Source organism: Microtus pennsylvanicus, chromosome 15 (assembly GCF_037038515.1).
Source record: "Microtus pennsylvanicus isolate mMicPen1 chromosome 15, mMicPen1.hap1, whole genome shotgun sequence".
NCBI classification, from domain to species: Eukaryota; Metazoa; Chordata; class Mammalia; order Rodentia; family Cricetidae; genus Microtus; species Microtus pennsylvanicus.
This window is the reverse complement of record NC_134593.1, coordinates 6104384-6127533: the sequence shown is the minus strand read 5'-3', so window position 1 is coordinate 6127533 and position 23150 is coordinate 6104384. Positions and strand designations below refer to the sequence as shown.

Genomic DNA, 23150 nt, shown 5'->3' with positions numbered 1-23150 from the left:
TCTGTCTGTGTGACCAGGGCCTCTGCAAGAGCCACTGGGCAGGACAGGTGGAATACACCATTTACAGAATAGCATACAAGGGTTTGGGGACATGAAATAATTTACCTAGAGCCACCCCCAAGAACTGATCTTGGACTTCAGCCTCTGGACTTCAACATCTCTCTTCTCAAGGCTCTTTGTCCTGACTCGGTGCACTGGGACCTCACTGGGCTAGCCTGGGTGAGAGGCATGCGGGTGCGTTCATAGCCCTTTGTTTCTTGTCTGTGTAGCCAGGAAGAGGGACAGTATCCTAAGAAGTTGTCCAGCCCCTTTCTTTTTTAGTGTTTCTTTACAAAAATTAGCATACAAAAGCAATAGGTTCCACCATGGCGTTTACATTTATGTATTTGTACATAGGCTTCTTCCCCATTTCCGTTTCATACTGGTTCCCTTCTTCCCCTCAAATTGTCCTTCTCCTTTCATGTCGTGTGTGTGTGTTTGTGTGTATTCAAATCTAGATCTCATACATGAGAGAAAATATAGTATTTGTTTTTGTGAGTCTGGCTTCTATGCCTAACATTCTGAGCTGTATTCTTAAGTTGCATTGCTGTTTGGTAGCGATTCTCAAATTCCCAACAGATGGTCTGTATGCTGACCACTGGTGACTGGGGTACAATCAGGCCATTGGCCACAGGTGACGCCATGGTGGGAACAAGACGAAAAGGAATAAAGAGAAGGTAGGAAAGGGACAGTAGGGTGTGTGGTGGTGGTGGGAGGCTGGTACTGAGTGTGTTCTGCTCTCCAGTTCCTCCAGCTTCCTATGCCTCCTGCCTGGCTCAGAAACTTTCTCTAAACATAGACTCTATCACCAAGGCCAGATGCAAGCCCAGTATACAGCTGTGCCTGGCCAAGGGGTGCAGGCAGGGTCAGGGATAGATACGGATGTGTGCCTCTTTATTCAGGAATCCTCCCAGGGTGGATACTGGGGCTTTGTTTCTCTGTCTCTTTTACACGTCCCTTTCTCCTTCCCTAAACATCTTTCCCTCTATGTCTGTGCATTTTGTCCGGTCCCCCTGAGACTGTGGCCGTGTAGTCAGAAGTCTGCAGAGACTGTCTCCCTTGGGGGTCAGGGAGAGGGTCATATGGTGATTTTCTTGCCAACACCAAGTTCACTCTTTCTGAAGAGTGTTCGAATCCTTTGTAGGAAAGTGGGAAGCCTGGGTTAGCTGGGCAGGAGCTTTGCCATTCAGGAACTGCATCTCACCTCTGAGGCACTGTGCCATGGAATGCAGAAGGAAGAATGAAGTCCTGTGACCCAGAAACTGCCTTGCTCTGGCCTGTCTCTCCTCCTTGGAAGGGAGCAGTTGGTGTAATGGAGCTGGAGGTCAGGGTGCATCTAAGAGAACACTTGGTCTGACCCCCCCTAGTATGGGAGTTCCTCCCTGACTATCATGGACGGAGTCCCACCGTCTTGCTGGACCCAGGCAGCAATAGAAGCGCCTGGTCCTGAGAGCCAGTTGCCCAGCCAGAGGGAACTATCATGCAGAAGTCACCTGTTTTCTGTTCTCTTGTCACTCATGGAGGCTCATGTTGGACCGGTGGCCTTTCCAGGGCCCAGAGGCTGAAACGGCATCGGAGGCGGCTTTGGCAGTGTTGGTTTGAACCGAGCACCGCATGAACCACTATGCCTCACACCTTCCCAGAGATGGGCGCTTCTCCTTGCTTCGCACAGAGGAGTTATGAACGTGACTTATGGGAGTAGAGGGCACCCATGTCCTAGTGGGCTCTCTGCTGTCCCAGGTGACAGCTCTCAGTTACTGGAGTTTTAAAATGGCCTGTGAAATCCCACTGATCTGCTGGACTTCTTAGAGAGCGTAAGAAAGCATGGAAAACTTTTACGTTCTAGCTGCTGAAATCCAATTCTGGCTCCATAGATGGAGACCCCTGCTGCTCTAATAAGCTCTAACTGAACACCCCTTACCTCCTGCATGCCTTCAACAGGGCCCCTTAACCCTCCAGGTCCCACCCACTTTCCTCCGGCCATAACATTAGTAGGGGGTTGCAGGTCTTTGCCTTTCAGGCACAGAAACCCCTAGCACCTGACAGGCTGGCACAGGGCTTGATGTAGCTCCCTGTTTCTGTGGCCCCTCCCCCAGTCCTGCCTCCCACACGTGGTAATTAAGCTCACAACATCTAGTATAAGCAAATAATAACAAGGGCATTATCTCTGTTAGTTTGTGTTTTTCCCTGCCTATCATAAAGCAATTAAAATAATGAATGCCTTGTAAAACAATAGGTAAGAGGGTTGGAGGAATAGCATACTATGCACTGTGTACCTCTTATGCTGTGAATTATAGATGCATTAAAACCATGGGGGCTGCAGGGAACTCCTGCCTCTGGGCCTTTTCCATGCTGAAAAGTGTCTGTCCTTTGAGGCAGCAGGCTCAAGCAGCAGGAAATTGGGCCTCCTGGTGGCCAGAGCCCATTTGTCTGCTGTTATGTGTAGCACAGTTGGTAGTGTGCTTGCCTAGAGTGCTCTCTAAGTCCTGAGTTTGATTTCTAGTCTGGCATGAACTGGAAGTGGTAGTATATGCCTCTAATCTCAGGAGCTTGGAAGTTCAAGGTCATCCTTGTCTACAGATCTGGTTGAGGCACTTGAAGCTTCAGTAGACCCTGACTCAAAAATAGCCAAATAGAAGCCAACACAAGAATGCTGGTTTGAAAGTCTATCTTCCTCTCAGCCCTCACCATTCATGGGTCAGTTCTGAAAGTAGCAGTTGTGCTGGAGTCAAGGTCTGTGGTCTGTTTTGGATGGATGAGGCCTATGGTTCCCTAGGTTGACCTCAGGTGTTGACCACCAGGTAAAACTGCAGTTTCTAGAGTGGATCTGACACCCTGAGTAATTTAGTGTACCTTGTGCTTTGATGTTGGTGCTGACTCAAGATTGAACTACCGCATTCAGAGTGAGTGTACAATGTGAGGCAGGGGTAGGCCTTCTGGACTTAGTAACCGAGTCTGCTACGTGCCATTGAGCATCGTGTAGTTCCACAGAGCAAACAATATTTTCCCCCATCTCACAGGGTATTCCCTGAAGTTGAGACAGGGCTAGATTTCAGTTTTGAATATGCACCTTGGTTACCATGGCTGCCAAGGATCACATCCTATCTTCCCGGATCTCAGCCCCAGGACCAGAGCTAGCAGGCCAATGAGACTAGCCTATTAGGTTTGAGAGGCAGATATTACACAAATCAGCAGATGGTCTGAGGCCTCCCCCTCCCAGGCTCCCACTGTGGGTGTTCCAGCTCCTGCAGCTTCAAACACTGGGGAGTAAAATACCATGTGCATTCATTCCTACAGCCCAGCTTCTCAACCCTACTCTATCTGAGCCAGGGTTGGCCAGTGAGAGAGGAGGAGGCATCGGGAATCTCTGCAAACCCACTCTTCCTGCTTCCCTGTTCTCACTGGGCCCACCCTTCTCCTTGCAGGAGGTTTCCACCTCTGATTTCATTCCCACTTCCCAGTCTCACATTAGGCCAAAACACAATGATCCCCAGTGTTTTTCTCTTTGTAAATTGATACCAGGATTATAAATGATGAGTATAATTTCCTCACATATTTTTCTATCTCCATCTGCACTAATAATCTCAGTGGATGTTTGAGCATGGGTCTAGTTAAATTTGATTTAGATGAATGATGAGCCTTTATTGTATGTAAAAGCCATGCATTTTTGGACATATTTATAAAGGTATTTGTTTATCTAAAATTCAAATTGGGCTGAGAAGCCTATATTTCATCTGGTATCCGAAACCCAGGCTCTGGAGGTGACAATAAACAAATACTCAGATTTCTTTGTATCTGTTCATTCAAAGTTTTGATTGCTTTTTTGTTGTAGTTTTTGGTTTGTGTGCTTGGACTGTGTGGCCCAGGCTAGTTTTTAACTTGTGGACAATCCTCTTGGCTAGGCCTCCTGAGATTATAGGTGTGTACCACCATGCCTAGCTTCATCAATGTTTATTGTGCTAGCTTTGTGTTTAAGACTGTGTTAGGTATAGGAGCTGACAGCAGTGTTGGATTTGGAGTGGTAAATGAAATAAGTAAGTGAATTATAGAGTATATTATTGTTATGGGAAACAATAAAGCAAAGCAGTTGGCATGACGTTTTCAGAGAATAGTGAGAAAGACTTTATTGGGAAGCGGGGACTGTATGAGTGAAAAATCTAAGGAGACAGAGGCCAGGATGGGAGCATCCTGGCCTCAGGACACATTGTGTGCAAAGGTGGGGTTTGGATATCTGAGGCCTTCTTTCTTCAGGCATATTTCAAGTTCTGAAGGGGGAGTTTATTATCTCTTGTAACTCAGGGATCTGGACTGTAGGCACCGCTGGACCCAGGCATTCAGATGCAGACATTGGTATTCCATCACATCTTTCTTCCATGCTGTCTTCCTTTCCAGGGATGGATCCCTTCCCCTACCTGTTTCAGCAAATGTACTATGCTTGCGCCATATTGCCTTGACAGAGATCATCTGCCTATTCCTAGCCCAAGAGGGTCTTGCCCAAATGCCCGATCCAACAGTCTGTATTGCTAGAACCATTGTGGGTCCATCATGAGTCCCTCTTGAATGCCATAGACAGGAGAAAAGATGGGAAATTGGTAAAGAGAAATGGGGTTGGCACTATGAAGGTACAATGACTTGTGCGGAGACAATTTTGTGCTGACTGCATCCCCTCTTTAACCCTCTGTGACCAGGGGCAGGTTTGTTGCTTTGCCTTTAAAGTGGTCAGAGAAAATGCCAGTATTCTTCCCGTTCCAAGAGTATTCTAAAAGGAAATTTCAGAAGGGATCCTTTGTGTGCCAGAGCGTGCCTGTGGAGGTCAGAGGGCCTCCTTGGGTGCCAGTCCTGTCTGTCCACCTTGTCTGAGATAGGACGCCTCTTTTGCTGCTCTCTATTGTGTATGCTGCCAGGCTGGTTGACCCCTGTGCTTCTAGAGCTCTTCCTGTCCCCGCCTTGCATCTCTATGTAAGAGTGTTGGAGTCACAGATGCGCTCTGCTGTGCCCAGCTCTTACATAGGTTTGAGGGATTTAAACGCACATCCCCCAGCTGCACGGAAAGTGCTTTAGCCATTAAGCAACCTCCACAGCTTGATTTTTTTAAACCAAACTAAAGAAAATAAAATCCTTAACCATCTCTCCTCCCCAACCTCTATCTTTAAGCCACATTCCCTCATCTGGGAACCCCTTTGGGTTCTGATTCTGTATAGGTGAACATCTTATTTAAATCTGGTTGTTTACTATTGACTCAACTCTGATTCTCTCTGTTGCCAGGAGGCCCAGAAGATAAATAATGGCTCCAGCCAGGCAGATGGTACCCTCAAACCAGTGGACGAAAAAGAGGAGGTGGTGGCAGCCGAGGTCGGCTGGATGACTTCCGTGAAGGACTGGGCAGGGGTGATGATATCTGCCCAGACACTGACTGGCAGAGTTCTGGTGAGTCCTTGGCCCCTCCCATATGAGATGGTCTTGCATCCGGGAAAGGGATTTGCTTGGGAGGAGTGATGATGCTCTGAGTTTTCTCGAGGCCAAGTTGGATGAGTGGCCACTGCTCCCCTGAGATCATGGATCAGCATGGTATTCTTTACATGTGTCCAAGTCTATAATAGTATGGGGGCATCTACAGCAAGTGAGCCAGTATCATACTTTCACAACCTGCCTGGGGGGTGAATTGAACTGTCTCTGTCAGTAAAACAGATGTGCACATACATGAACAAAAACACATGTGCACACAAACACTATACCTGTACTATCTCAGCATAAATGATGGGGGCATAGTAACACAAACCAGAAATATGCTTAGAGCTTGTTAATCCAGGATCTAGGAGTCTCTCTATCCTTACCACACCCTGTCTGAGAGAGAGCAGGAAGGAGAGGGAGAGGGAGAGTGTTGGCCTGTACAAGTTACTACGGTCCTCTAGCAGTCTGCTTGGGTGCAGTGTCTTCATCTGCACTGTGCCAACTAGCTCATGCAGTGCTCATATGGAGACTATGAGCAGCTCCTGTATGTGTGTGTGACATAGCATATATGTGGTAAGTGTATTGTAGTGTATATGTGTGTGTGTTATAGTATATATGTGGTGAGTGTATTGTAGTGTATATGTGTGTGTGTTATAGTATATATGTGGTGAGTGTATTATAGTGTGTATGTGTGTGTGATATAGCATATATGTGGTGAGTGTATTATAGTGTGTATGTGTGTGATATAGCATATATGTGGTGAGTGTATTGTAGTGTATATGTGTGTGTGATATAGTATATATGTGGTGAGTGTATTGTAGTGTATATGTGTGTGTGTTATAGTATATATGTGGTGAGTGTATTATAGTGTGTATGTGTGTGTGATATAGCATATATGTGGTGAGTGTATTATAGTGTATATGTGTGTGTGACATAGCATATATGTGGTGAGTGTATTGTAGTGTATATGTGTGTGTGTTATAGTATATATGTGGTGAGTGTATTATAGTGTGTATGTGTGTGTGATATAGCATATATGTGGTGAGTGTATTATAGTGTGTATGTGTGTTATAGTATATATGTGGTGAGTGTATTGTAGTGTATATGTGTGTGTGTTATAGTATATATGTGGTGAGTGTATTATAGTGTGTATGTGTGTGTGATATAGCATATATGTGGTGAGTGTATTATAGTGTGTATGTGTGTGATATAGCATATATGTGGTGAGTGTATTGTAGTGTATATGTGTGTGTGACATAGCATATATGTGGTGAGTGTATTGTAGTGTATATGTGTGTGTGTTATAGTATATATGTGGTGAGTGTATTATAGTGTGTATGTGTGTGTGTTATAGTATATATGTGGTGAGTGTATTATAGTGTGTATGTGTGTGTGATATAGTATATATGTGGTGAGTGTATTATAGTGTGTATGTGTGTGATATAGCATATATGTGGTGAGTGTATTGTAGCGTATATGTGTGTGTGTTATAGTATATATGTGGTGAGTGTATTGTAGCGTATATGTGTGTGTGATATAGCATATATGTGGTGAGTGTATTGTAGCGTATATGTGTGTGTGATATAGCATATATGTGGTGAGTGTATTGTAGTGTATATGTGTGTGTGTTATAGTATATATGTGGTGAGTGTATTATAGTGTGTATGTGTGTGTTATAGTATATATGTAGTGAGTGTATTGTAGTTTGTATGTGTGTGTGTGTGTGTGTTATAAGCAGGATTGTGATGTCCCCATCACTTTTCAGGGAATAGAAGGTTGTAGGAGTTACCAGTGTCTCAGTGCAGAGTAGGGAAGAACTGGGCAGATGGGGACTGTTCTCCACTTCTGCCAACCCTCTGCCTGCTCTAGGTGGGCTCCTTTCTTATCGCAGCACTGACTGGTGGCTTTCTTGGGCTGCTCTGGGTCAGGAGTTGCCTGATGATGTGTTTGGGTGACTTATCCCAGTGGCTCTGGCACATGTTTTGTGCAGGTCACCCTTCCTGGGCTTGAAGTGGGGGTTCCGTCAATAGTAGGGACCTCATCTGCCATTGGATGAAAGATAAAGCTAGGACTTGGGGTTTTACACATGGTTCCCCAGAAACTGCTTCTCCAGTGAGGAGGTGAATGCAAGTAAAGAAGGTGATGAGAGTCTCACTTACTCAAATCCTTCCTGGCAGTGTGTGGGATAGATGCCTCCCTCACCACTGGAGGGAGAGGGGAAGACATTGTGTGCCCTGCTTAAGGAGCTCAAGAGACTAGCCAAATAATCTGGTAGGAGAACAGGAACCTGGGATCCAAGGGACCTTCTATGAGCTCAGGCCATAAAGTCATGTTGGTGTTTAGCTGAAGGCTAAGTTCAAAAGAGAGGGAATGGAAGCTGACCCTTTGGAGGACAGAAAAGCTGACAAGGTCACTTGCTACAAGAAAGAAGACAGGGGGACTGCTGGGTCCTTTGTGAACCAGGAGAGGGGCTGATGAGCACTTTTGGGTGGTTTGCTGCTGGATGTGGGAACCACTGTCATCTATTTCCTCTTCTCATTCTATAAGGAAGATTTCTGTCGCTCTTTCACATTGGGTTATGAGTAGATTTTGCTCTAGAGACAACTGAGGTTGGGTTCTGGGTCTGGGTATGCTTGGGTGGCAAGAATGAGGTCATGCCTTCCACACATATGGTGGCAGTTCTGCGTGGTCATGAGAATGATCTATGAAAGTCATGCTTTCAACTTTGAATGAGTGAGTTTTAAATATATAACAAGCTAAAGTATAGGAGTGTGTAGATATCAAAAGGCCATTAGACCAGAATACAAGGCATGCGACAGAGATGGACTGGGCAAGGTGAGACACTCAGTTAGAATTCCCAAATGGCTGAACTTCCCATTGCTGAACTTCCGGCTTCTCTTTCCCACTGCAGGCACTTTAATATCATGGGGTGAACCGTAGTAACATCTACTGGAAGTAGTTTCCCTTTTAGTTGTTCTCAAGACTACAATGCTTTTACTCTTGGCCTGTTTTACCCTCTTCATCACAGAGTTTGGGGGCTGGCAGCTTATCACAGAAGAGGGGTCTTGAGGACACTTTGCGACAAACATGCGTGGGTCTGAGACAGTACATTCTCAATGAACTCCTATGGCACTCGATGGTTTACCAGGAGAACATACATTCCTCTGGCCATGGCAGACACAGTGTGGCAGGGTTAGTATGGATGTTATAGCTGCTCCTGTCCAGGGCCATTACAGCCAGTGCCAGTGTGCTTCATCAGAACGAGCTGAGGGGTCCTAGCATCAACTCTGGGCCAGAGGTTTTGTCTGACGAAGTGGGAAACAAACACAGGCACTGATTGGTGGTAGAATTCTTGCTTAGGCCCTGGGCTCAATGACAAGTACCAAAAAAAAAAAAAAAATAGAAAAAGGCTAAATGTGGTGGGTGCCTTCCAGGACTTGGGAGGCTGAGGCGGGAGGATCATGGGCTCAAGGAAAGCCTGTGTTACATAGCAATAAGCTGTGTTAGAAACAAACAAACAAACAAACAAAATCTGACCAGAGGAAAAAAGGGAATTCTTGGTGGGTCAGCTAGGAAGAGTGCCTAAGACAGAACACATTTGAGGGTTAACTAGACACCCCCATTTAGTTTCCCTTTTCAAAAGTGAATTAGCATCTTAAAAGCCAAAGGGAGGAAATAACGTCATTAAGGAAAGCAAGCTGTGGGAGCAGAACATAGAGCATTATGGGACTCTGGAGGGTTGTCCAATGAGGCCGAGGGCCAAGAACACCAAGGCATTGGGCTCAAAGAAAGCCTGGAAGGTTGACTGAAGACAGCTTGTCTGGCCTGAAAATACCAAGTTAACGAATATGGGCAAACTTTGTAGGACAAGGATATTTTGAGAGTGGGGTGCTAACGCTGGTGTTGTATAGCCACCTGGGAGGGGGTGGCTACTCAGAGGGGGAAACGAGCTGAGAGATCCTGAGACAACTTAGAGCAGTGAGCTTACTCCAGTGATAGCACAAGATGAAAAGACAAGGCCTGAAGTATAAACAGGTCAAGAGGTCAGGGAGGTTGATATGCCTGGTAGTATACAACTGGGGTGCGTAGGGCCAACCACTCCCCAGACCACTGCCCTTCTCTCCATGTACCATCAATAATACTGTGGAGAGCATGCTGTGAGCCCTGCAGGCACTGCGTCAGCCCTGTTCCTTTGCTTCAGGTGGAAAGGCATGGACCCAGCCATTCTGTTCAGTCACATATCCTGCATAGCTGTTGGATTGCAGTGTTCCAGTTTCATTCCCGTTGATATGAGAAAAATCCTGACAGCTTAGTGGGGAAAGTGTTTAGCTCATAATTTTATGTGGCAGTTCACCATGTGGGAAGGTTTAGGTGGCAGGAACTTGAGGGAGCTGTTCACATCCACAGGCAAGACTAGAAAATCAACAAATGCACCCTGCCCACCTATTTGCTTCCTTACATTCAGTTTCTCCTTTTAGGCATTTCGGGAACCCCTGCCTAGGGAATGGTATTGCCCACAGTGGGCAAGTCTTCCCATATCATTTAGTGAAGGCAATCCCCGCAGACATATCCACAGGCCAAATCAAAGTAGACAGTCCTTCCCTGACACTCTGTTCATGTGATTCGATGTTGTGTCAAGTTGACAAAACTAATCATTAAACCAGCTCTCACCACAAGGAAGCTGGCTAATCTCACCAAAGAATCCATCTCTCCCTCACCCTGAGCAAAATCAAGCCTCAAGGAGGGATTTTGGTTGGAAGACAGGAAGCAAAGCAGCTGTCAGTGGCAGCTGGGTAGCCACATAGACTCTAGACACTCAACTTAGTGTTCCCATGTAAGGACAGTGCCTCTTCTAAGTCACTACCAGATGTTACTCTGGCTGTGACAATCTAACATTACTGTTTTAGTGAACTAGGTCCGAGGACCTGAGTCCCGATCCCCTTAACTCTCACAGGTAGCAAGCAGGTTCAGCCTAAGCCTTTTTGCCTAGAGCTGCCTACGGTGTCAACTGGTCTCCTTAGAGAAAGTCCTGCCAGGGTGTTGGGTCCCCTTGAAGCGAGGGATCCCTCCAACACAGAGCAGTGTCTCAGAGTTGTTTGAGCCTCGCTCTGCACAGAACACAGGTTTTCCGCTGAAATAGCAGCACACAGGATGAAGCTGCCATGCCTGTTCTGAGTCCAAAGCTGTGTTTGTCTTGAGCTATCCAGATGTTTATCCCTACAACAGTGGGACCAAACCAATACTAGACACCAGCTGTTGAGTTTCCTCTTTCAATTTTTAATCTGTTTCCCTTGATGCATGCTCAGGAGCTCGGCCTCCACATCTGAATCTCTCTCACTTGTCTGTTGAAACTCCTAAGACTGGAATGTGATGGGTGAGGTTCAGCTGGCAAAGGATTGGCTAAGTAGCCCAGATTATCTGTTCCATCTGACCTCGATGGCAAAGCACCGTGTTTGACAAATGGTAATTTCTTACCAGCTCTGGCTGTGTACGACATACAGGCATAAAACAATGAGCAAGAAAACCCCGAGTGTGAGTTAGTCATACTGTTGGATTAGGTGTGTAATTGTACAGTTCCATTCCTGTCACAAGTGGTAAGCACCATTCACCAGGGGCCTCAGCAACAAAGTGATGATTTCCTGGACCCCAAGGTTCCAAGTCTTAGACTGACCTTTGCCTAATCTCTCTCCTTAAAACCAGGCTTTCTGGCCCCAAGTCAGCAAGAGTGAGGGGACAGAGCCCTCCTCTGAAACAGGCCTGAGTCATACTAAACTGGAGGGATGCCAGGTGGACGAGAGTTATTGCTTTCTTTTTTTCATTTTTTTAAATTCAAGAATACTTATTTTCTTAAAAAGTTTTTAATTAAAAACACTATGGGGTGTGTGTGTGTGTGTGTGTGAGAGAGAGAGAGAGAGAGAGAGAGAGAGAGAGAGAGAGAGAGAGAGAGAGAGAGAGAGAAGCTATGAATATTGGAACTGTGTGCCTGTGTTTATAGAGGTGGATGGTGGATATAGAGTCCAGAGCAAGACTCCCATTGTCTTTCTCCATAGCTCTGTCATATTGCCTTGAGACAGGGACTCTCTGAATTGGGAACTCATGGCTTGGCTAGGCTGTCTGATCAGGGAGCTCCTGTGATATGCCTGCCACTGTTCCCACCCTACCATGCTGGGGTTACCAAAATGTGTAGCTATGCCTGAATTTCTACTGGATGCTAGGAATTTGAACTCAGGTCCTTGTGCCTACACCATACATGCTCTTAACCACCGAGCCATCTCCCTAGCCTCCAAATTAAAAACTGTCAAAATAAAAATCTGCCCCCTCTGTCTTCATGTTCATCATCCATGGATTCCATCTATCACCTATCAAACTATTGAGACAGAGCTGCAGCTCATGGAACATGTGTGGCCTCTTTTATGTCATCTCTGGTAAACTTAGTGGAGCAGTTATTTCCGTCACATTTACATAGTGTGAAGTATTACAAGTAATAGAGGGATAGTTTCGAGCCTATGGGAGGGTGTGCGGAGGCTCTCTACAAAGTACTACACCATTTATGTAAGGCCTGTGCATCTTCAGATTTGGTACCCACGGGGAAGCAGTCTCCCACAGATGCTGATGGACAGTCGTAGAGGAGTACATGCTTATTTTAGAATTCTGGAACATGTTGGAAGAATCACTGACAATTTCCATTTTAGGATTTGGAGTTGGCCCACGCTCAGTGATACTTCAACGCAGAGGAAGATGTCTTCAGGATTCTTCTCCAATGTTTGGGCATTGCTGAGGACTGTGTTGCTTACATTTCACCTTGTTTAGTGAAGGAACACACTCTTGGAGAAACTAAATTAGCCGCTTTCACCTGTCAGTTCACAACATGATTATTCTAAATTGGGAAAGGAGTTGTGTCTCTTTCTGGTGGCTACTGTAAGCCAAGGTTGTCTGGCCCATGTGAACATAGAGAATCAGGTTTGAATTCTATGTGGGATCTCCCCCCATTTTCTTTGTTTCTATTTTCTTTCTCCTTCTCTGTCTCAAATGTTTTACTTTCCATTTGATTGTGTGTGTGTGTGTGTGTGTGTGTATACTGGTAAGTGTTCCATACATTTTTGTGAGCCAGATTTAACCCCTGTAAAGGCTAATGTGATATGCAATGACAGGGATGGGGCAAGAAATGCTTAGAACAGTTTTTGCTTGGTTGATTTTACTTTTTAGACTCATCAACCTAAAATCAATATAGATATTTTAGTTCAAGGTTGGTAAATGTTCATGTTGTAAACATGTTAGACTTTGTGGACTGTGCAGATTCTATCATAACTACTTCTACCACTTTGGTTCGAAAGCAGCCACAGACATCCACAATGTAACTATATTCCAGTAAAACTTTATTGACAGAAGCAGGTGGTGAGCCAGATTTCTTTTCTTTCACAAGCTACAGATCATCCCCTTAGTTTATAAAGAAATCAGGGGGTAGGGAATGAGAGTCTTGTAGAACAAGAGTGAGGCAGTACTAGAGAACCTATTTACAAGGAAGAAGGGTGTAGTCGCAGAAAGACACAGGCACATGAGAGTGTGCATGTGCACACACACACACACACACACACACACACACACACACACACACACCCTGCTGTCATCACCACCGACACTGTCATCATCTCCACAGATAGTTCATTTCGGAATAGCCACATTTCTATGTTGATCTCAGAGCAACTGTCTCTCTAGGAAATCTGTCTTGTAGCTAAAGATAACCTCACCTCAAGGTCTGAGCCATGTATGCATTGCCTGGACTTCCTGTCAACTCTATGACAGATGCAGTGTTTTGTAACTCTCTTAAAAAGACTTTTTTCCCCCCAATATAGTAACCCCCTCCTTGGGCAAAGACAAAGCCCTTAGCATCATTCATTTGAGTTACTATCCACATTTGTTTATGGTACTGCACTTGAACATCGCTCCAGGAAGCATGCAAATCTAATTCCACCATCTGAAAACATTTGCTGTTTACTTCAATATCTAGGGGACGCTTTATCAATGCATGGAGAAAAAAAATGCTAGTCTCACCCTTTATCTTTCTAAACAGGTCACATGGGTGGCATATGACACATTATGTAAGCAGCCCAGGTCATTTTATTCTTATGTCTGAGAGCTCAAGAGAAAATGCATACTTAGTGTGCCTTTCAAACAGAAGTGATCCCATTGGGTTCGTGGGGTGACATAGCTGTGCGGTCACTGTTGAGCTGTGTGAACCGGGCACTGGATCAGTGAAACTGAGGTGGGAGAGAATAGGTGTATAATGAATCCGCTATGTAGCATACACTGCTGTCCTTTGTACTGTTGGGGGACACGCTTCTCATGTGCATCTTCTCCTGTACTTTCTCAGTGGAGCGAGGTGGCGAATGTGCTATTCCTCACATGTATCCTTTTGTATTTTGGGCAAAGCTACATAAAATTGCCTCATCCACTGCCGTTATTCCATGGAGCAGAAACATTATAAACCTTGTGGGGTTGCATTCTGGATAGCGAACCATCGTGTTGCAAGTCAGCAGGTTTGATTGACATCAGCACTCCTAAAAGAGGCGTTGGCTCCAAAACTCACATAGCAATTCCCCACTAGCCTTTCCATTGTGCCTCTTTAGTTAATCCTGTGTTTGTACTTGGTGTTAGTCAAAGACGATGATTACATTTTTATGTCATTAAATAACTGTTTGGACCTTGGTGGGAGAGACGCTGAGGTTATGACACTTGTTATTTGTGACCCAGTACCTTTTATTCAAGGGGCCGACGGATGCCAGAGTGACTGCCCTGAGCAGCTCCCACTGCAGGGAACGAGCTGCCTGTTGCTGGGGACGCTCACAGTTTTATTTTGTGCACTACCACAGACAATTGGTCAAACTTAATCCTCAGTGCTTTAGTTAAGTGGCACTGAGTCCAAGAGATGCTGCAGGATAAAAACGGCTCCCCGGGAATTCGAACAAACTTGATTTCTTATTTGATCTTTAGCATGCATGCCAGCATATGGATGCTTACAGAAGCATCCAGAGCAGGAGAGTAAAACATTCTGTTTTTACACAAACTTCCAGCCTTTTTTTTTTTTAATTTAAAAAAGTCTATTCATTCATTTATTGTATTGTGGGGTCAGGACATTTCATGGTACACCGTCTTAGGGTTTCTATTGCTGCAATGAAACACCATGACAAAAAGCAAGTTGGGAAGGAAAGGGTTTATCAACATACACTTTCATATTGCAATTCATCACCAAAGGATGTCAAGAGGGGGACACAAGCAGAGAAGGGACCTGGAGGCAGGAACTGATGCAGAGGCCATGGAGGGGTGCTGCTTACTGGCTTGTTCCTCATGGCTTGCTCAGCCTGCTTTCAGCCCAGGGATGGCATCACCCACAATGAGCTGGGCCCTCCCCCCATCAATCACCAATTTCCGAAAATGCCTTGCAGCTGGGTCTTACAGAGGCATTTTCTCCTTTTAGGCTCCATCCTTTCTGGTGTCTCTAACTTGTATCAAGTTGACATAAAACCAGACAGCACAGCACACACGTTGAAGCCATAAGACAATTTGGAGTTAATTTTTTATTTCCCTGAATCATTTGGGTCCCTGGGATTGAACACAGGTTGTCAAGCTTGATGACAAGCACCCATAGAACCATTTCACTGGCACCAGAAGCTTCCATTCTTCTTTCCCTGTGGGACGTTTCTCCCAAGACACAGGTGTGACCATGCTGAACTTACCCATGGATCTGCAGGTTATATATAGAACATGCGCCACAGTGGCTCACTGCCTTGTTTGCCTGGCTTAGGAGCAAAAGATAGTTTTTCACATTTTCAAATTTCTTTTTTAAAAAAAAATCTAAAGAATATTTTGTGACAAGTGAGAAGTATATGAAATTCAGATTTCATTGTGTACAAATTTTAATTGTTATACTCATTTACACAGTGTTTGTGCCTGCTTTTGTAACACAATCCAGTGAAGACTTGAGTAGCGCCCATAGAGTCCCAAACATCTCCAGCCTAAAACAATTCCTGTCTATCCCGGCAGTGAAAAGTTTGCCACCCTTTCTGAAACTGGTGAATTATTCCTGAATGGCCAATGTGTCTGGTTCCCATGTTAGCCACTGCACACGGTAACAGATAGGACGTAGTAGTTCCTCACTTTCTGAACAACTCGCCTGTGTTACTGCCCTAAGCTCAACCCAGTCTGATGCAGAGTGTAGGAAGAGATGGAGGCCAGAGCCCAGTGGCCCCAAGCTACCAAGTTCTCTGTTGGGCTTAGCAGGCTTAGCGTAGGGGCTGGACACATTCAACTTCAGAATGTTATAGCAAGGTCATTCCTTGCTCCTTTTCCTGTTTCTGCTCTCCTGCAGTCTGCTACCTCAGGCCCTTCTACCTGGACATTCATGGTCCAGACTTTCCCTCTCCCTTACTCCTCGTGTGAGGGATGCTCCTGATGCAGGTCTGTAGGGCAGGTACCTTAACCCGCTCTGGCTGCTGGCCTGTAAGCTAGCACTCAGTGTGCCCGGCTCCCCAGTGTGCCCAGCTCCCCAGTGTGCCCTGTAAAAAGCCCAGCTGCTAATTTTACTAGCTGGCAGGTTGGCCTCTCTGGCCTCCGGGGAGCATTTGGGAGAATGAAGGATTGAGTCAGAAAGCAGACAGCTCTGGAGAGAGGAAGCTCCATGCTGGCCCAAGAATGTCCCCAGATGTTGCTCATGGTGCTGTTACTCCTCTACCTTGGGATGTCCAAGAGAAGGGTAGGAGGGGGGTGCCTGCTTTCATCTTCTCAACCGTTTACCTATCCCTGGAACCAGTCCTCATGTGTTTATTAGTATTTACCAATGGAACTACTCCTCCCATCCTCTTTGGGCTGTAGGCTAGGAGTTCCACCCTTCAAGCAGGGATCTGCCTGGTGCCCTTCCATTCCTTAGCTCTTTGAGTCACTTTATCGGGTCATCAGAACATACCAGGAGGTGAGACAGAACACTTTGTAACAACACATCTCCTGAATTCTTGGCAAGGAGCAGCTATGGTGTGGTCCTTGGAATACAGAGGGCCTCTGTGTATTTTTGCAGCTGAGGTTTCAGCCAGACCATACCATGCCTGTTCTACCTCTCCCCAGGGCTTTCATTCTGGGCCAATTGCTTCATCTTTTGAGGCCACAATTTCCTCATCTTGATGATGGGATAATGACAGACTCTGGGTCTTCCTGTTGCGGTGATAAGTTCGTAAATACATGCCAGAATAGTGTCTCTTTGTGGTTAGTTAGTAGTAAGCATTGGCTCTTATGGTTTGTCTTACCTTTCAGATCTGGCACCAGTTACAGTGGGCTGTCATGGAGCTTACAGAGGTGGGGAGGGGAGAAAAAATCCTCTGGGGGAGGAGGAAGAGAGAGAGAGAGGAGGGGGGGGGAGAGGGAGAAGGAGAGGGAGAGGGAGAGGGAGAGGGAGAGAGAGAGAGAGAGAGAGAGAGAGAGAGAGAGAGAGAGAGAGAGAGAGAGAGAGAGAGAGAGAGAAGGGGGGAGAGGGAAAGGGAGAGGGAGAGGGAGAGGGAGAGAGAGAGGGAGAGAGAGAGAGAGAGAGAGAGAGAGGAGGGGGGAGAGGGAAAGGGAGAGGGAGAGGGAGAGAGAGAGAGAGAGAGAGAAAGAGAAAGAGAATACTTGAGATCTCTCTGATTTTAACATTTTCTCAGAGGACCAATCTGCTCTGAGCAAGACTGCTGGAAGGTCTGGGCATCGCAAGCAGTCCCTGGTATGGGACTAGGCAGTCAGTGTTTGTTCTGTGCACACCCTTCATTTGGGTCCATTCAAGGTCTGGTCTTCCTGAGTCTGGACTGGCTCATGCCAGTCTGACTCACTGTTGTGAAGATGGCCAGGAAATTCTCACTGTACATACAGCCTCCCTGAATGGTTCAAGGGCCAGAGGCAGGGCTGTGCTCAGCTCCTTGGATTAATTGTGGGCATGTGTGTCACAGGAAACCCTGTGGCAGAATAACAGGTGAGTACCATGGGCCCTCAGTGTGGTCTCCATGCCTAGTCTTCCCTGGAGGTAGTGTGATTCTGACTGGGTAGATAGCTGATTTCAGACGGCTTCTCAGCACTGCACATAAGAAGGTGTGTGTAACATTTTGTCAGGCAGTGGCCACAGACCCACTGAATGGACACAGGAAGGCATGGTACTTTGGCAGAAGAAAGCGTGAATGTAGATTCAGTTGAACACATGAGGCATGTCCTCAGAGATCTTTGTCCAGCCTGTCAGACACCCCAGAGAAGAACCTCTTAGAAATCAGCCACCATTCAAGACAACAGACACCTATTGTTTCTTCCAGACCAGATAACTCTACACAGCACAAAGGATGCGAAGCAGAAAGTAGGATGCTTGCTTTGGCTTGAATGCTATGGGGGAGGGAGCAGAGTTTTGAAATAGTTTAGTGACCCACTAGCAGTCCCTGAGCAGACCTGGGAGCTTGATGTTTCTAATTCTAGTCTCAGATCCCGTGAGTCCCCGCTGCTGGAACCCAGGGGCTGAGTTAATATGTTTATGACTAAAGTCAGCCAGCCTTCTGCCTGACTGACCGCTCCGCCTCCCTCCTTCCCAACAAGTGAGAACTGGTGCCCCCTGGAGGCGTAGTAGGGAATGGGCAGTTCAGAGCTCACTGGTGATACAGGGCTGGCAATGTTTTCCCACCCCTCTCAAGTGCGTTTAGCTGTGGCTATTTGTGAGAAAAGTCTCTTAGGGAGCTGTAATTCTCCTTAGAGCCTTCATTCCAGCTGTGAGAAAGTTTAGTAGGGATACTCAAAAATAGAGACCATGGCGGTGATGAAGTCGCTCACACTTGGGACCACATGCAAGCTGACGCTTCCAAGTTTAGTTTGCGAGGCTATGTTTAGGAGGAGGCAGACGGACTCGTGCCTGTGGGCCCTAAACACTCCAATCTGGAGGACTAGAAGCCCCATTTAGAGAGGCAGGGTTCAGAAAAAGGCATCTTCCAGAAAAGACAAGTTTAGAGGGGAAGCGTCACCAACCCAAAGCCACTGTTTGGACTCAGAATTTTTTTATTATAAGAAATGTTCTTTCCTGTTTGGATAGAGGGAATGAGGGCTTGCCAGTTGTTTCTTGAGTCTGTCTTAAGGAATCAGACAAAGATAAACTTAAACGCACCCAAGCCTCTTAGGTACCAGGGCCCTCCTTTTGCCCATCCAGTTAATTTAGTTCATGAAATTAGCGTTGCACCGACATGGACAGCCTGGAGAGGGTGACGGCAGAAGTCTCTGAGTGGTAGCTTGGATCACAGTGGATAAGCCTGCAAAGGCACAGGTTTTAATTTAGCCTGGGCAATCCAAGGTTTCCTATACTATGTGCCTCCACCCTAGGCTAACAGCCCGTTGGGCCTTTCTTGTTTATAAGAGACGAGCTATCCCATAAAGTAAATGGGCTAGTCCCACTGACTCTTCCACAGGCATGGAAGCCCAAGTTCCAGCAGATTAACTAGAGAGCCAAGAGACGACCTTGGCCCTCTTCTCAGCCCTCTTTCCTTTTAATGTCTCCCACCCCACCCTTTTCTGTGACTGTGGCTAGAGCCACCCTTAAGAGAAGGAGGGAATTGCTCAGTGGAAGGAAAGAGGACAGGAAGTGCAGTTTCCCACCATAGCTGCCTACAGCTACAACAATAATGGCCATATCGCATAAGGTTTGTATTTCAAGGGACAGCAGTCCCTGATCTCTGACTGCTGTGAAAACCCGCTGCATCTGTTGGCCTGTGAACTTCGTGACATGGGGTTTAAAAGACCCTAGAGAGAGGTTCTGACCCCTTCCTTGCTTCTGGAGAGGGGCATGGATGTGATGAATTTTTGGGAGTATATGTTGAAACCCATCTAACAAGCTGGACACTCAGAGAGCCATCTATACCTAGGCTTCTGGACACTCAGAGAGCGGTCTACCTAGGCTTCTGGACACTCAGAGAGCCACCTACCTAGGCCTCTGGATACTCAGAGAGCCATCTACCTAGGCCTTTGGACACTCAGAGGGCTGCCTACCTAGGTCTCTGGACACTCAGAGAGCTGTCTACCTAGGCCTCTGGACACTCAGAAAGCTGTCTACCTAGGACTCTGTCCCTGCCCAGAGAGCTGTCTACCTAGGCCTCTGGACACCCAGAGAGCTGTCTACCTAGGACTCTGTCCCTGCCCAGAGAGCTGTCTACCTAGGCCTCTGGACACCCAGAGAGCTGTCTACCTAGGACTCTGTCCCTGCCCAGAGAGCTGTCTACCTAGGCCTCTGGACACTCAGAAAGCTGTCTACCTAGGACTCTGTTCCTGCCCAGAGAGCTGTCTACCTAGGCCTCTGGACACCCAGAGAGCTGTCTACCTAGGACTCTGTCCCTGCCCAGAGAGCTGTCTACCTAGGCCTCTGGACACCCAGAGAGCTGTCTACCTAGGCCTCTGGACACTCAGAGAACTGTCTACCTAGGACTGTCCCTGCCCAGAGAACAGCTCCTTTCAAAAAGAAGGCAGTTGCTTTCGGTAGCTGTTTATTCACAGGCATGCTTTTTGTATTGTTGGGGAAGCTGCCATGATCTTATGGTTTCCTCTAAGCTACCTCAGAGCTTTCCAGAAGAAGACCTGGAGAGACACGTCATGTGGTGAAAGTGCTTGCTTAGTAATCACAGTGATCTGGGGTCAATATGGACCAACTCAAAAATCCAGGTGTGATGGCATGTACTTTTAATCCCTTTCCTGGGGAGGTGGAGGCAGGCGGATCTCTGGGCTCCATAGCCACCCTGTCTAGCCTACTTGATGAACTCTGGGACACTGAGAAGAGAGACCCCATCTCAAACAAAAATCTAAAATTCCTCCATGGCTTACAGGCCCAGAGTGACAGGGCCACTGTCTCCCATTCATCTCCTTTGATCTTCTTTCTTTCTGAACCTCTTCCATGTAGACACAAATATACAGAAAAGGGGAAGCTTCTAGAAGGGACTGTAACCATGGAGTTGATGGAGGATGCCATGGGAGGGGGGTCTATACCCTCTGATCTGAGGCCAGGGAATTGGTTTCTTTTTAAATGTTTCAGTCATAGAACTTGTATTAGTGATTAATTTTTTGCTGAAGTGATAACATACCTGGAAAGAAGAAACCTCTGCGAGGAAGGACATCTTTTGCATGATTAGAGATGCCAGAGTCAGTCTATTGCATCAAGGGAGAGCTGGTGATGCTCATGGCTGCTCGCAGCTGTGGCAGCAATTGCATGAAGCTCTTTGTTCACATTCAAATGGATCAAGAAACAGAGAGTTGGGCCAGAGCAGGGACTAGGTTGGAATCTGTAAGGCTAGCCCTTCAAGGACCCATTTCTTCCTGCCCAGCCCCACCTTCTGAAGATTCTACAAAATGGCGGCTCAGATGGGGACTAATTATTCAAGACATGAGCTTGTGGGGGGGGGGACACACCATGCACAGAGCGGTAACAGAATCCCTTCCTGAGTTATTGTCACACAGACTTCTCTGAGGGGCTCTTGCTGTGACTCCATGTGAAGTGGGACAGCCCCACTGGCTCTACAGTGATGTGAAGGGGATGTCCTTGCACAAGCCTTTGCTTGAGGAGACCCTGGGTGACAGATGGCCCTCTCTACCACAGAAGTTTACTTTTCTTGCAGAGGCAGAAGCTTCACTCTATCTCTGCACCGGTGAACATTTCATAAATGGAACGTTTACTTAAAAGAATGACTGCCAGAGGCAGTCAGGAGAAAGCAGCCATTAGTGTGGAGTAAGGTAGTACACTCAGGGGGGCTAGAACAAAAAAGAAGAAGAAGAAAGAAACCCTAGGCAGGCTACCTTCCAAAGTTACATGAGGGTATCCAACACTGTGGGTGATCCATGCAATTCAGATTGCAGTAATTTCCCAAATGAAGCTTCGAGTTAACTTCCTAGATGAGCCGAAGAAAAACAACCACAGCACACCCTCAGTGGGCTATTTCAAGTGTTTCCAATTTAATTAACATGATTCTTAGCAGAAGCTGTCCATATCCTTGGGAGGAAGGGCAGAGTCCTTCCCTGGGTTCTTAGTGATGAAGCGCCAGAAGCTTTGCTCTTCCTCTGTTCTCTCACCCAGCTTGCAAAGCCATGCATGGTTTTGGCTGGTTCTTCACCCTTGAGAGTTTGAGCATGGAAGCCAGTTTCTATAGTCCCTTGGCCCGAAGAAAGTTGTGTGCTGTGTCTTACTCACAGACCTTGTAGACAAAATTCAACAAGACACTCAGAATTTTTTTTTAAATGCTCCTTCCCAGACTGAGATGGAGAGATCAGATAGAACTGGAAAGAAAAAAAAAAAAGGAAACATATTTCTCTCTCATTAAAGTTTGTTTCAGCTACAGCCTCTGGTCCTGATAATTTCTGCTGTGGAATTTAATTTTCTCAGACTTGGCTTCCCCGTCCTTTTGCCAAAGGTGGTATAGTCTAGAGATGCAGAGTGACAGGAAAAACAGCCCCACTTCCTGAAAGATAATTTTGTGTACATTAAACAGACACATTAAACCATTTAGAGGAGTGCTGTTTGTTCTCAGGAGTCTGGAGGAAATCTGAATTTCTAATTCTGGACCCTTTAATAATTTTCAAAAGAACTGAGCGTAATGATTAACTGTCTGTGAACTTCCTTAGGCTGTCATCTAGGCCCTGATCTCAAAGTATTTGAAATGGGATAGGATTTTCTACCTCAATGAGATTCTTAGAGTGAACATCATCCCCGGGGGGACTTTTTGAGCAGAGCTGGGGTAGAACCTAATATAAAGAGGGGGGGAAAGACACAAGGTCACAATTAAACTCCCAGATATTAGTTAAGGGAAGAGGCTTTATGCTGTATTTTTGCTACCCTACCTTGGTTGCTAAGACTTGGAAAGCAGGCTAAAGAGAAGAAAAAGAATAAAACAACCTCAAAATACAAAGTGACAATTACAACAAAATGAGGTAGGACATAGGACCTAGGTAGGGGTGTCTGGGACACAGACCATTTTCTAGCTCTAGTGTTTAAGGATTAGAAGAGCTCTAATCCAGGAACTCGGAATGTGTTTCCTGTCCTGGGTCCATTCAGGTGCTGCCTACAGAGAAGGCTTTGTCCAAGATTCATGGGTGAGGCCCTGCTCTAAAGAATGTGATTATTGGGCATTTCTGCCATTATAGAAGGTTTAGAAGGTGATCAGACCAATGTTATTTCTTTCTTAGCTGTTTGAAACCATGTCACTTACTTCTTTAATGATTAAATAGATTTGTCTGAAGTCATGCAGTTAATCCCAGGCAGCATAGGTCTAGACCCTATCTCCTGACTATGTCTGGTACACGTGGTCTAGACCCTACCTCCTGGCTGTGTCTAGTGCACAGGCAGCATGTGGTTGAGACCATATCTCCTGACCACGTCTGGTACACATGGTCTAGAGCCTACCTCCTGGCTGTGTCTAGTGCACAGATAACCTGGGACTGTATGCTAGCACTCGGAGAACCAGGAAAATTGTCAGCTTCCTGTGTGAGCCTTAGTTTTCTTTCTAAAATTTCTTTTCATATTGCAGCTTGACTTCAGATATTTCCATCTAGGGATTTCTTTTTAGTATTTGGAGGAGCAAGGGGGTGGATTACAGAGCCACATTGCTTCGACAGACAAACAGAAATGCAGGCACAATTTTGCA

At 46.2% G+C, this 23150-nt stretch overlaps 1 protein-coding gene across 21 annotated transcripts in view; it reads left to right on the top strand.

The window, feature by feature from the left end:
* The window catches only part of Kcnma1 (potassium calcium-activated channel subfamily M alpha 1), a 719966-nt gene that overhangs the window by 197688 nt on the left and 499128 nt on the right, over positions 1-23150 (top strand). For 20 of the 21 annotated variants that reach the window (XR_012907918.1, XM_075949389.1, XM_075949388.1 and 17 more), the window contains exon 2: positions 5305-5466. Coding sequence is in view for 20 of the 21 variants with exons in the window: in XM_075949389.1 (XP_075805504.1) it covers positions 5305-5466 (162 nt within the window). In the remaining variant the exon portion in view is untranslated. Of the gene's footprint in view, positions 1-5304; positions 5467-12182; positions 12376-23150 lie in introns of those variants that run through there. The other variant, XM_075949406.1, reaches the window with a different exon arrangement.